At 39.3% G+C, this 14288-nt stretch overlaps 1 protein-coding gene across 1 annotated transcript in view; it reads right to left on the bottom strand.

The window, feature by feature from the left end:
* The window catches only part of drpr (multiple EGF like domains draper), a 172068-nt gene that overhangs the window by 22496 nt on the left and 135284 nt on the right, over positions 1 to 14288 (bottom strand). The window contains exons 2-3 of the mRNA XM_072304112.1: positions 2837 to 3241; positions 1719 to 1845 (exon numbers count right to left, since the gene is read on the bottom strand). Coding sequence (XP_072160213.1) covers positions 1719 to 1845; positions 2837 to 2964 — 255 coding nt within the window. The 5' untranslated portion in view covers positions 2965 to 3241. The remainder of the gene's footprint in view (positions 1 to 1718; positions 1846 to 2836; positions 3242 to 14288) is intronic.

Below are 14288 nucleotides of genomic sequence, written 5' to 3'. Positions count from 1 at the left end.
GACGGCTAAAGTACGAAACCACGAATCTCCGTTTTCGAGGTAGCAGACTTCGAGTCATACTTTACTTTTTCTTGGGAAAACTATAATCAACGTAATTGCATGATGTATCGCACTTAGCAAAAAGGAACCAGCGCGATTATAGTGTTTTCAAAATCGTGCAACTTCTTTTTTCTTCTAAAAATTACTTGTTTTTGCACAGTACTCAAAATTTTTAGTCTAGAAAATTAAAAACTTTTTGGTGAGAAAACGAAAAAAATTATGCTATTCTGGGAGATTTTATAGATATTATTGAAGAAGCACCATTTTTACAACACTACTATCACGCTGATTCCTTTTGGCTAAATACGATCCAACTCTTCCTTGACTTCAATGTTCTTTTGGTTTTTCTGCCCTATTAGCAGAATATTCCCTGTAAATTTTAAGCCATTCAGTTGGTTTGTTTCTCCTCGAAAAAATGAACTAGGAGCAGAAATTTTGGAACGCCGGCGCCGCAATTAGGATACGAGGTTTCGTACTTCGGCCGGCGAAATGAGGCCTCTCTGAGTTGGAGACCTGTTCAAGGACTGAATGCAAGTGTGGCCTTTATAGTTACGTGATAAAACACTGTTACGGCCCTTGCTTGGCTGGCCTAGGTCAGAAACCTTCATAATGGTTACGCCATTTGAGTTCACTGCGACGAAGCGACGACGTAATCGCAACGAAGGCTATCGGTCATCATGTTGCTTCTTCCAGTTGACAATGAATTGATAATCGTAAACTCAATCGAGGAAAGTTTCATTACTTTCATTCTATCGCCTAGTTTTACTCCGCAGTATCATTAATTTATATTCGAATCATCGCATCACCCACTCGTCGAAAAAGGAGCAAATTTCGTGATGGACAACAGCTAAAGAGAATACTTACTTCAAATTTTAAGGGGACCGAACTGATCCGGAATTATGATGTTAGAATTACTTATTTTGGGAACAATGTAAGTGAATAATTATTGATTTTTCGTTCCCTGATATTTGGCTGCTTTTCCCTGATTTCAATGGGAAAATTCCCTATTGATAGCCCTGGATCTTTACTCATGTTTCTCGATTCTCTAGGAAAACAAACAATTTTTCTCCAAAGTTGGAGAGAGAGGGGGGGGAGGAGGACCAACTTTTTCATCTTTGATCCCCTCAACAAAGTCAGTGCAGACCACCAAATTTAAAACTAATTTGATCTCGGAGTAGAGAAAAAAACAATTCCGAGGTTTTTGACACCGATCCCCGGACAAATCCCTGCACGGTTTTTCCAATTTTCCCAGATCTTATTGTCAGTCACCGTGCTCGAAGGATGTGATCTGATTTATTTGAGCACTTTAATCCAAATGTGTATGAAATTTATCCTAGTATAGCATCTCTCTGATAGCAGTCCTCTCTACTGACTGGTAATTGGATCGCACTTAGCAAAGAGGAGCCAGCGCGATTAGTGTTTTCATAATCGTGCAACTTCTCTTTCAAAAATACTTAATACATGCACAGTATTAAAATTTGCACTATTATTTTCTTTTAAATTAACACTTTTCTGTGGGAAGCAAAAACTATTTGCTATTTTGAGATATTTTGTGGTTAGTTGTAAAGGAGCAGCATTCTTACAACACTGTTATCGCGCTGGTTCCTTTTTGCTATATGCGATCCAATTGTTATAATGTCACTATTCATTTTATCAGCATACACTAATCAAACACTCACCTGGGTTTCGTATTCAGTTTTGAACTTGATCCTGTACTTGGAGCATCGAGGTGGGAAATTCAAACAAAACCCGTATTCTCGCACTTGATAAGGTTTGTGTTTCGATACTCGAACGGTCGTTGTATATCTGCAATCAATCAATAAACAAATTCAAGGTAAAAAGCAAACGTAGTAACAATGGCTGCTATAATTGCTTCATCTCCAAATACCCCGACTTTTCGCTAACTATTTTTGCTTTTTCCTGACTCCATGATTTCTGGCTCCCTGATTTTCCCTGACCTTCGATCAACATTTCCATTTTTTTTTTTTAAATACGCCGACTTTCGCTGAACTTTGGACAAAATTTCCTTTTTTAGAAATTAACTTATGGAAAAAGACATGTAGTAGCTGATCAAAAGAAGACGAGCCTTAAAAATGATCAGAAACGGTAAGCAGTTGGCTGATCAGGGATATGCTTAAAAGATTAGTACACGCGTCAGAAATTCCCTGACTTTTCCCACGAATTCCCCGGCTCACAACTTTACAACCAGTTTGGCAAGCTTCTCGGTCAGGCATTGTTCTTTCTCCGCACTGTGCTGTTCAAAGTGTACCTAAACAACGTCCAACAGCTGAGCCAAAGCGTCGTGAATATCTTTGTTTTGTCAAAAGTTACTTTCAGTAATTTTGGTGTCGCAAATCGTGCTCAACGTGAAATTCTGATGAGAAAACTAATATCATAATGCTTGAATTCGCACTTCGTCTATGATATGGCCCATTCGAATCAAAGGAGAATAAGGAAACTTTAAGGAACGATTCTGCCGTGCTGAGGAAAAAATTCTTAGGAGACTTTGCACGTTGCCAAATTTCCTCTGAAAAATGTTTATTATTGAGAGAAGTTGCGCATAATTTTCCTTGGAATTTTCAAATATTTTAGATTAAAATGCGAAAAAAATTGTCGGAAAAAAAATACCCGAGAAACATGTTTACAACTCTCCCGATAAATCCATATTTTGTCAAAGGAAATTTGGCAACGGCTGAAGACTTATCGTTCTTCCTAGGCACGGCAGCATGAGAGAAAGCCCAAACCCGAATCCGAAAAATTAAGATCAATAAAAGTAAAAAGACGAAAGAAAACTCACGATTCTTGTCGTGTGCAGACGTTGGGTCCTTCGAGGCTGCTGTTGCTGAAAAGGTTCGCCTCGGTGAAGACCCCGAGAGACAACAACGCGAAGAGGCATCGGAGACTAGTTCTAAAAACACGGGACATTTTCTTGAAATAATCGACTACTATCACAGGACAAAACGATTAAACTTAAAAACGGAGCGGAAGCACTCCCATTTTCTATCAGCAGAAATCCGCGAAAACCGATCGAAACGAACGGTTGCCCATTTTCCCGCAGGTTTTTCTTTTTTTCGGGGGGGGGGGGGGTGTTCGAAAGTCTTCTTAGTTGCCTTGGCTCAGGTCTGACGGAGGCGAAAGCTTAATCCATGAACACTGATTTGTCGGTCAAGCGCCGAGAGGAGATGCTTTGTTAGCTGACCACCTGAAACAGAAAAAAAAAAACCATCGGTTAAGCACTGAGTGACTAAATACCTATAAAAACGAAAGAGCTTTCAATGCTTTCAAAATGATTTTGGAACTGATTATAAGACATACAGCTAACTTGGCTCATTGAGCATTCTTAGATGAAGAAAAGAAAAATTGTCATGCAGATTCTCCCTTTGCGAGCATTTACACGCAAATGCGCCCGAGAACATAGGGTAAGTATCTAGTTTTTTTCTCATTTTGGGAAATCCTGATTTATGACTGCAAAATCCCGATTTCAGAATTTTTCCAAATCCTGATTTTTTGCGGAGAAAAATTAATATCACAAAAATAGCTCGAATAAAAAATCATGAGGCGTTCACTTCGAAAACCTTCGATATAAATAAAGTTATTAATAAAATGTAAGTGTTTTTTTAAAACATTTTTTGCGTTATTTCTAGCACTCGGCTACCAACCCGAACTCATATAAAAAATCCGATCGGACAGCCGACTTTCCTAAAATCCTGATTTTACGACCGTTTTTCCCCCAAATCCTGATGAAATAGGGGTTAAATCCTGATGGACCTTGGGAAAGTCCTGATGCTAGACACCCTGGAGAATGTCAACATCAATCCAGCATTGACGATTTGAAATTCCAACTTTAAAAATTCAGATATTCATTGCGGAAGTTTTTAAAAAATTTCACGAAATTTCTTCAGGGGATAAAATTTTAAAATTATCGTTAAATTTGGCATCTCTGCCCATGCTGCCGTGATAAGGAAGAGCGCCGTATGCACATTCAAGAGTTGCCAAATTTCCTTTAATAAAACATGTAATTTTGAAAAAAGAGCATGCATTTTTTCCCCTTAAACTTTTCAGATATTTCAGATTAAATTAGGAACAAAATTGCCTGAAAAATTGGAGGAAAAATATTCAGAATCGTCCCACTAATTCTTTTGTTATTGAACGAAATGTGGAAACACTTGGTGCTCATGTGGCGTTCTTCTTTAGCACGGCAGTATGAGGCGTGGATGCTGCGGATGTCGCAAGAAAGCAGAAATTACAGGGTGTTCCGAAAGTCCTGCTCTCCCCTCTAACTTTTGAATCGTTCAAGACAAAAAACCAAAACTTTGGGGACGTTTCTGTCTCCTCCCTAGAGAACCCTCATGATAGGAAAGCTCCCCTAGGAGATAGAAACTTTCCCAAATTTTCGTTTTTTCATCTCGAACGGCCGGGGTGTCTACCAGTTTAAAAAAACCAAAATTGGGGACTTTTAGGGGTGTTTTGTCAAGAAAATTGGGGAATTTTTACCCCGAAATAGTAAGAGAAAAGATGCTAGTTAGAGCGTTAAAAGGCGTATTTTTTACGACTAATTTTACAAGTAATGTTGGACCGATGAAAACATGAAAACCCAAGCAACACTTCAGTTTTTTTATTCCTGGATACACCGCGCCACCGCGGCTGGCGGGGAAATTTGAAAATGCCGGTGTCTAGGACGATTGTTGTCATTTTTTAGGGACCTATATATATCGAATTTATTGTCAAGAAAGAAATCAGTACAAAGAAAGAACATGACTTTTTAGAATACACTTAAGAATTATTATAACAACTACCTCTGTTTAAAAGGTATCCATTTGAATTTGTAGATTAAGATTTTCTACAGAAAGTTTTAGATAGGGAGGAATTTTAGGCTGTACAATTTAATAAATTGCACATGAAAATAACTAGGGAAAAAATCCAATGGGAAAAAACCTAGTTTAGATGAAGGAGGTGGGATAAAACAAAACCCAGACTGCTGAAAGAGCAAAATAACAAGAATAATAAGAAAATAAAAATAAATATAAAAATAACAAAATAAGTAAATATTAAAAATTTACAACTAGATAACAAGGGAAAGGGTGAAGACTTCAGTACGTGAGCGCCCAGCTCTCCATTTTAAGTATGGAGAGGCGAGGCTGGGCGTACTCACGCCTGTGCCTGTGAAGAAAGAATTAATTCTATTATAAATCAGTTCACAGATAGTGAATCAGATTGTAGGGAAGGTTGGACTGATTGTGGGATCTGTACCTCTTGTTGAGGTAAGAGCTTGAGGATAACAGACATCAGTTTGTCAATCTGCTCTGCTTGTTTAGTTACTAGGTGTTTAAGCTCGTTGATTACTGTGACATAATCAACGCTGTTATCAGTTGTCGTGAGTGATACAACTGGCTGAGGAGTTTTGTTTTCGGAAGAGCTCGGTCCTTTCAAGGCAGAACTGTAGCTCTTATCTGATGATCTAATGTTAGAATTAAGATTTCCTTGATTAAGCTCGCTCTTGACTGGAAATCTCTTTTTACTCACTTCCTTTTTGACTTTGCACCCTTGATAGGTTGCCAAGTGGTTACCTTTGCAAAGGGCGCAAACGGGGAAGATACACGTAGGTACATCAGGGGTTTTACATTCCCCTGTTTGATGAAATTCAGAACAGATAGCACACCTAAGTTGACGAAAACAGTAAGATTTAGAATGTCCTAATGAGAGGCAGTTTTTACACTGTATGACAGATTTTCTATGATGAGGTTTTTCGAACTTTACAATTAAATTGGAGATTTCCTTAACCTGCCAAATCATTTCGTTAGAGCCTGGAAAAGGAAGTAAGTCTACATAATGCAATGGAAGAGGAGATTTATCTGTAAATTTGAGCATGCGAGTCACATTTTTGACGGGTATCTTGTATTTCTCCTCAAGACAGGAACGTATCGTTTCCTCAGCTTGAGGAAAATCCGTAGGGATACCCCTGCATACAACTCTAGTAACTTTTTCTTCTTTAATTTGGTAGGTGAAGTATGCTATTTTTTTGTCCTTGAGGACCTTAGTGAGAGAACGATATTCATCGATTTTTTCTAAAATTATTTTAAACTGGGTTCTATTAATGATTTTGAGTTTTGAATTTTTAGATATTTTATCTACTACTTCTGCTTTAAAGGTGAAAGGGTTTGGAATTTGAGAAATGAAAATGGGAGGGGGGTTAACAATGGTTCTACTGACTTATCGGATTGAAGAATATTAAATTTAGAACTTAAATTAAGCGCAGGTACTGGTGGCCTATTTGCAGGGATAGCCTTCTTGGACGGGGCCTTAGATGGAGAGTTGGTTAAGGACGAGTGAGATTTCCTTCTCTTGTGGCGGGTGACAACCTGGAAGCTGTCGTTATCTGTTTTAACACCTTGAAACTCCGAAGACTGGGTATCTGAAATGATGGGTTGTAAATCCATGGATTCTACTTCTGGATCAGTTGACCCTTCGTCAGAGTCAGAATCAGTGAAAGCTTCGGGTGCATCGAGGTCATCAGGGCTATAGGGCAAGCCTTTGCACATAGAGCACTTGAAGGGGTATTTTTTGTGTATACACTTGCAGTCAATAGCTGCCTTAACACTGCATTTTTTGCAGAGATGAGCCGACTGTTTGTGCTCACACTGTAATAGTGTGACACTTTTTTGGGAGGCCACTTTTTTCACACTTTTCTGAGAGGGAAGAGGTCCTGCAGCGCGAACATTGATAGTTTGTTTACCCTTTTTGCTATCTCCTAAGGGTGGAAAAGCACTTGAGGGGGGAGGGAACACTGGAAGGTTAGTGCAAGTACCGCACTGCTGAAATAAAATTCTGTGCGGCACCAGAATTTTTGGTGAAAACGTTAGATCTTTTAATGTCACAAAGATTGCAAAGATGAGCAATTTGCTCATGAGCACACTTCACAAAGTTTATTCCCGGAGAATTGGGATCCATTTCACACAAGGAAAAAACTCAGAAACACGGCATGAAAGAGACTTGACAGCGCGTCGATGTAGCACGGCTCACGGAGCCCACGTCCTCACTCGACCGCGTTGATAAGCAGACTCCTAGGGACCTGAAGAAGAAAATCGGGGACTTTCGGGGATATGGGGACACCCTTTCAAAATCGGGGATAATCGGGGACATTGGGGACTTTCGGGGACCGGTAGACATCCTGACGGTTCAAAAATTAGAGGGGGAGGAGTGAGACTTTTGGAGAACCCTGTATAATTAACAACGCGGAGCTTTCGAGTGGACGACGAAAGATTCGAGAATCCCAAGACGAGAGAAAAACGAAGTGCGCAATCTCTATACTATAAGCTCCGAGACCTCCTAATTTTGCGAAACTGGTAACGCTTAGTTCCAGCGTTCTACCGGGCCGATTTTCATGATTTTTGAGGCTATCGACGGGCAATTGCCTCTAGATAAGCCAACTTTTTTCAGATTTTCAAAATATGGCCCAGGTTTTTTTATATTACGTGGTAAAGTTGCGAATTCTCCCATTTAAACAATGTAAATGTATACTTTTTGTCATAGTTCGCTTGAGCGTTCTACCGGGCCGATTTCCATGATTTTTGCGTAAATCGACAGGTAATAGGCCCTAGATGAGCCCGCTGCAATCAGATTTTGAAAAAAGGACCCAGGTTTTTTTAAAATCACGTTATAAAAGTGAGTGAGTTTACAGAATGCTCCAGTACTGCTACCGCTATGCGCGGGAGGATGCGCAGTGGTCGAAGAGGTTGCGCAGTAGCTGGGTAGCCTGCGCATCAGCTCTACACTTATCTACACAAGATTCGCACCTACGACTTCATGACGAGCGGTGGCCGAGTCGTCTAAGACGTAGAATGCGTCCGCTTTGATCACAGTGTGGGTTCGATCCCCGACTCATGAAATCATAATTATTACCTGACTTTCACTGTTCATTGTTTTATTGCAATATTTCATCAAGCAGTCATTCCAAAACGCGTCCTTTTAATTTTAAAGTATTTTAAAGTAAAGTTTAAAATTAAAGTATACCTCATATCGTATTTTTTTAGGGGAAAAATGAAACTAACACTGACAGGAGGGTAAAAATAGGGCCATTGATGGCGCGGAGCGCCTTCTGGGGGTCGCAGCCCCTAGTAATCTCTAGCGAGAAGCGCAGGGCAGAGCCTTCGCCTCATCATGGACGTGGACACGGCCTGCTCTGCCGTGCTAAGGAAGAACGCCGTATGAACATTCGAGAGTTGCCAAATTTCCTTGGATCAAACGTTTACTCTTGAGGAAATTTGTGAATATTTTTCATTGCAATTTTCAGGAACTTTAGATCAGAATACGAACAAAATTCTCGAAATATTCTCGGAAAAATATTCATAAGTTTACCAGGGAATTCGAGTTTTATCAAAGACGGTTCGGCAACGCCTGAAGGTTCTTACGGCGTTTTTCCTCAGCACGGCAGTGTTCGTGGTGCTGATCGACGACACAACGCTCATCACCGATCAGGAGATCTGCGGGCCGATTATTGAAATTGATAGACAAAGCTATAGACAGAGGAGACAAAAGAGATATGGAGAGATCCTATTGGTGGAGGCGGGTGGTTGCAATGGACAAAGGAGGTAGGTAATAGACTAACTAACGGCAACCCACGAGAGACCCGACAGTTAGTCTATCATTTTCTCCCTTTGTCTATAGGAACCACTCATTTCAACCAATAGGATCGCTCCATACTCCCTATGTCTTCTTTGTCTATAGCTTTGTCCATCAATTTCAATAATCAGTCCGCAGATCCTTTTATGCCTTACGCGAAATGAAAACTCTCCCAGCCGCAGTATTATGTGTAATTGGACCAAAGACATAAAGACGGAGGGCTAAAAGCAAAAAATGAAGCTTCTTTTCAATCACCTCTACTATTGGCTAGAGGATTAGCGGCGAAATCGGGACGAGTTTGAAATTCAAATGTAGGGCGGGAACTAAATAAAATTGCGGAAACAAAGTATTCTAGGTTGATTTTTGCCCAAATTCACTTACACACTCATATGTTTATAACTTAAGGTTAGTTTTGGTCCGTCGTCGAGCGATTAATTTCATTTGGGAGTAACGGTCATCTACGACTGTAACGGCCTGTTTGAACCGGCAGAACCACCATGAGCAGAAGAAAAACTATATGGATTGCATTTTGCAAAAAGGAACCACTAGCATTGCAATGATGCTAAGATTGTGCAACTTCATCTTTTGCAATGAAATTGCGGAAATCGTTAAAAACTATGAAATTTAGATGGTAATTTTCGTCTTAAATTTACAGTTTTTAGCGAGTAAAATAGAAACTATTAATGGATAATCGGGTTTTTCCTCCAAGTCAAAAGAAGTTGCACAATCTCAGCAACATTGCAATGCTAGTGGTTCCTTTTTGCAAAATGCAATCCATATAACTTTGCCTGAGATTACTGCCTGTTACCGAGCAAAAGTAGGTGTATTATAATAGGACGCAGTCCCAACTTTCTTAATATATTCGTTTTAGGAATTTAAAATACGTTTCGAAGAAGAAATGTGGAAAAATCAAGAGGACAAGTTCAAATCAAATTCCCGTTTGCCGCCATGGATTCCCGCGCTCATTTGCACATGTGCTTTTAGATACGAGCACTCCGTTTTTATGTCTTTGAATTGGACGGCTTTATGCAACGAGGAACTTGGGTCAAATTTTCCATTTTTTTTTTTTTAATGATGAATTCCGCATCAGGAGGGTATTCACTTCCTATTGAGAAAAAGAAAATCCTCAAAACAGATTTTTATCCCGCTTCAGCGACCCCGCAAAAATTTGCCGTAGCGGGATCACGCGAGGTTCATTTTGCAATTGGGAGCTATACTATGGTTCCCTATTGCGTTATGCGAAACTCGGATTTCCCATTTTGCAATTCGGAACTATAAGCAGGACGGCTAGCGCTCGGGATGCCGCGCGGCGGAGAGGTGAATCAACGAGAGATCAACAAGATCAGACATGAATTCGTCGACCATTGTTGTTTCGTTAATGTGATTTACGAATGTGATTAGCTTTCGAATTTCGAGAAGTTTTTTTCGTCCAATTCATGATCTTGGTGTAAGTGTACGGAGTCCAACTGAAGAAGGCTAGAGAAGAACCAAGAAAAGTAAGTGTTTATATCACAATTTTATTATTTTATTTGGGACAAAAGCGTGGACAACTCTAGGTTGCTGTTTCAAGTATTGCCGCCATGCTGAGTTCGCCCTTGAAATTTCAAAGGGCCTCATAAATTTCAATTTTTTTGAAAAATTGATTTATTCGCCCCTTAATTCCTTTTCCTCACTCATGTTCCTAAATTTAATAATAATACATTTTCTTATTGTTCCTCACGCCTGTTTTTTCTTTCTTTCCAATTAGCTAGTCTAGTTACTCTCCTATAAATAATATGGCATCGTAAAACAATTGTGTCCCTCAAAAAATAGTCATGATTGTGCTATTCTTTTCAGTAGGTAAAATTCTTCTCTAAGATTAGAATAAATAGTATGTACCTAAGTACCTTTCTTTTCTATTGCTCTAAACTTTAATTGCATTTAAATGATAAATTTCAAGAATTATAGATGAAGAGCCCAGTACTCAGTGCATTGTATGCAACGTTGGAGTACATATCTCTCCTGTTTTTTATTTTTTTGGTTTTTTCTACCGTTTTTTTTTTTTTTTTTTTTATTTATTTATTTATTTTTTTTTTTACTGAAAATCAGTTTTTTTCGCAGTAAATACATGAAGTTTAGAGCCAAAAGAACAGGAACAACGAAAAGTAACGGTAGGAATTTTATGATCATTTTGTCTTAGTTGATCGGCAAAAATCTACAGTACCAAAAATCTATGGCACGAATGCGGACAAAACAAACAACGACGGTTGAATCATTTCGATTTTAGCCGCCATTTTGTTGCGTGACGGCAAGAGAGCACGAGATACGACTCCCTAATACTCCCTATGCATATTCGTCTTGTTGTGGCAAGCAGTTGGGCAGAACAAATTACTAGAATCAAAAAATTACTAAAAATCAAGCTTAGATCAATTTTTCACGGTTTCACTGAAATTTCATGAAATTTCAAGTGAAATTTCAAAATCTTATTTTTCATGAAATTTTCCATCTCAGCCGCCATGTACTTTTCTCAATGATTGGCTAAAACTAATAAACACAACAAACAACTGGGTTATCACATGCGTTATTATTTTGAAACTAAACAAAAGGAGAGTGCTTAATTAGCCAGATTGTTACGAGGAAGTCATGAGTATTTTCCGTATTGCAGTTGCCCTTACTGTGAATAAAATAATGAAAAAAATGTTTCTCGCATCGACCAACTGACATACTTTCAGCAACAATTTACTTTAATAGTGGATCTGTTCTTTGTGCTGTGATGTGATCAATCTCAATACCTAAGCGGAACCCAAAGTGTTTTCTGGAAAATTTTATTAGTTTCAACATCTGGAGAGCCTCCCCTTGAAAAGTTCCGTATTTCCAGAGAATGTTGTATCATTGTATCGATGTCCCAACCAATTAACTGAGAGAACTTGATCCTTCACCAAAAGCTGAGTTTAAGGTGATTCGATGGACGCCATATTTTGTGCCAGAACGGCATGCGATATATCGCATCAATTGGTTCCATTTTTTCAGCTACTCGTCATTTTTCTCCAATTTTGAGATCGCAATTTTATTGCCAGGAGACTAAAGCACTCACTTACCAATTTTAACAAAGAAATTCAACGTAATAAAGGCGTGGTTCTTTTAGAGAGAAAATATCGCATTCGAGTGCAGTTTCGATATCAGTATCGAATGCTATGTTTTCTCTCCGAAAAAAACACGCCTTTATTACGTTGAATTATTGTAAATGTCTTCGCGATATGTGATGAATTCATATATTCGGACTCGACTTGTTGATTTTATGAGGCATCTTCAATTAAATATGTAATTGATTGACGAAGTCTTCTATCAAAGACGGCGATCCGTAAAAATCTTAGCTTTTCTACGATTCATCAGGATCCATTAGATTCATTGACATCATACTTCAGATACGATTTAATATTATAATCTTTCCTTAAGCACGGTCAAAAGCCATCAAATATCTACTTTAATGGGTAGAATGACTATTCGATGTTTAAATAGTCTTAAAACTAAACGGTTTTCGCTTAGCATCTCCCACATTTTAAATTTGGCGGGCGAATCTACCTGCTGGAAGGTTCACCACACGCCCGCCAAGAGCGCCATCTCCTTACCGCGTATCCCTGTAATTCAAAGCGAAAACAATAGAGAGCGCCATCTCCTTGCTGCTCGTATACCTGTGTACTTAAACAACAACAACAACAACAACAAAAACAACGTCGACAGTCGACAAACGTCAACAAACCTCGGGTTATCAAGCATTGAATTTTTTTCAATCATGTTTACGTGCAGTATTATTGGCATGGGAACGGAGTTCCCCTGTCTTTACAATCGTTCCGTTGCTATTGCTATGTGATTCCCTATGCCTCTGCGAGTCTGCGACCTTGAGCGTTTCGCCCAGTCTCCGATTTTTGGTTGATTTTCCGATGTATCAAAAACCGTTGTATTTTTTAGCCAATCATGTCTCTACGTCAAGTTGTGTTGATTTCTAAAATTCGCTTTCAGCGAGTTTTTTTCCACCTTGAGATGTCGTGTCTGACTGGTAAATCTGCGCAGAACCACGAAGTTCCGATTTTGGGAAAATTCTTTTTTTTGGGAGGTTCCGATTGGTTATTTTTCGCCATCAGTTTTTTGTTCGTTGGTGCAAAAGATCGCCTACCTCGTTGCTCTTGAAGACCGCCATTATCCCACCTCAAATTTTAAACATAGATATAAAGAAATAATAACCATCGTACAAGGTGGAAAATTGCTCTGGAGGACCCGTTACGGATATATGAGCCAAAATCAGAACTCGATTGATGGATTTAATCCATGAATACAGAAATATTGCCTCAGTTTACTGCCGCGATAGCAAATGCATGCTGAGATGAACCTTGTGACACATGAAAGCATAGGCAAACAATGTCTCACAGAGAAATGCGCTTAATCCGTTGTCTCTTATCACAGCAGTGGCCGAACCGCCAAACCTCAAGGTCACCTTTTGTGAAGCCCCGCTCAGCGTCCGAGATCACTTAACTGTTCTCTTTTCTCCCGACTGTTCCGAGCGCCGAGATGGCTCGGTTGTCTGCGACACCACTCAGGCTCTGGTATTGCGTCCTTGTTGGTGCGAGCGGGGGTTCGAATTTCGTAGGAGACAGCTAATTTTAACTGGTTGTATTGAATGTTTTAGACCAATCATCAAACAATAATTAATACTTGGCAACTTAGGAAGCACATAGGTCCCTAATGGTGCGTATTCGGGCATATGTGTAGAGTAGAAATATCATACGTAGGGTGTCCCAAAAGTACCGGGACTGGTTCTGTAACTTCAAAAGTAAGATAGATACAGACATGATTTTTGTCTCATTTTAAAGATCAACTCAATACCTATCGATTAAAACCAAGATCAGCTCAATCGAATACAAATTGACCGAGTTATGACAATTTGAAATCAGTGAGGAAAGTTTACCCCTACGGTTTTTAGGAAGATTTTTCGCTTACCAGGATTCAAAAAGTTAATATTCGTATCCACTTTCCTCCGAATCTTCCATAACTTCCTTTTGCTTTTCAAAGTACCGTCCATCAAACCGGATGCACTTTTTCATGCGCTCTTGCCACTTATCCAACATTGGTTTCCTGAATTCTTCCTCTGGGATGGAGTTGAAGAAGTTTTGAATTGCATTCTGGATTTCGGTCTTCGATACGAATCTTCGTCCGCGAAGCTCCTTTTTAAGCGTAGGAAACATCCAAAAATCACATCGAGCCAAGTCAGGGCTATAAGGGGGATGAGGGATTGTTTCAACTCCATTTTATGCATAAATTCACGTGTTAAGCTCGATGTGTGAGGCCGCGCATTGTCTTGATGGAGTATCCACGAAGCTTTCAAGTCCGACCGTTTCCGGGAAATGTGCATTCTCAACTCCTTTAGTACTTTGCAATAATACGCACTGTCAACTGTTGTGTTTGATGGTACAAAATGTTGATAAATGACACCTCGAAAATAAAAAAACACAATAGGTAAGCATCACTTCGGCCGACATTTCGATTTACGGCGATGAAGAATCTTCCTTAAAAACTGTAGGCGTAAACTTTCCTCGCTGATTTCAAATTGCCATAACTCGGTCAATTTTTATTCGATTGAGCTGATCTTGGTTTTA

This window comes from Bemisia tabaci, chromosome 9 (assembly GCF_918797505.1).
Source record: "Bemisia tabaci chromosome 9, PGI_BMITA_v3".
Taxonomy (NCBI): domain Eukaryota; kingdom Metazoa; phylum Arthropoda; class Insecta; order Hemiptera; family Aleyrodidae; genus Bemisia; species Bemisia tabaci.
This window is presented reverse-complemented; position numbering and strand designations above follow the sequence as displayed.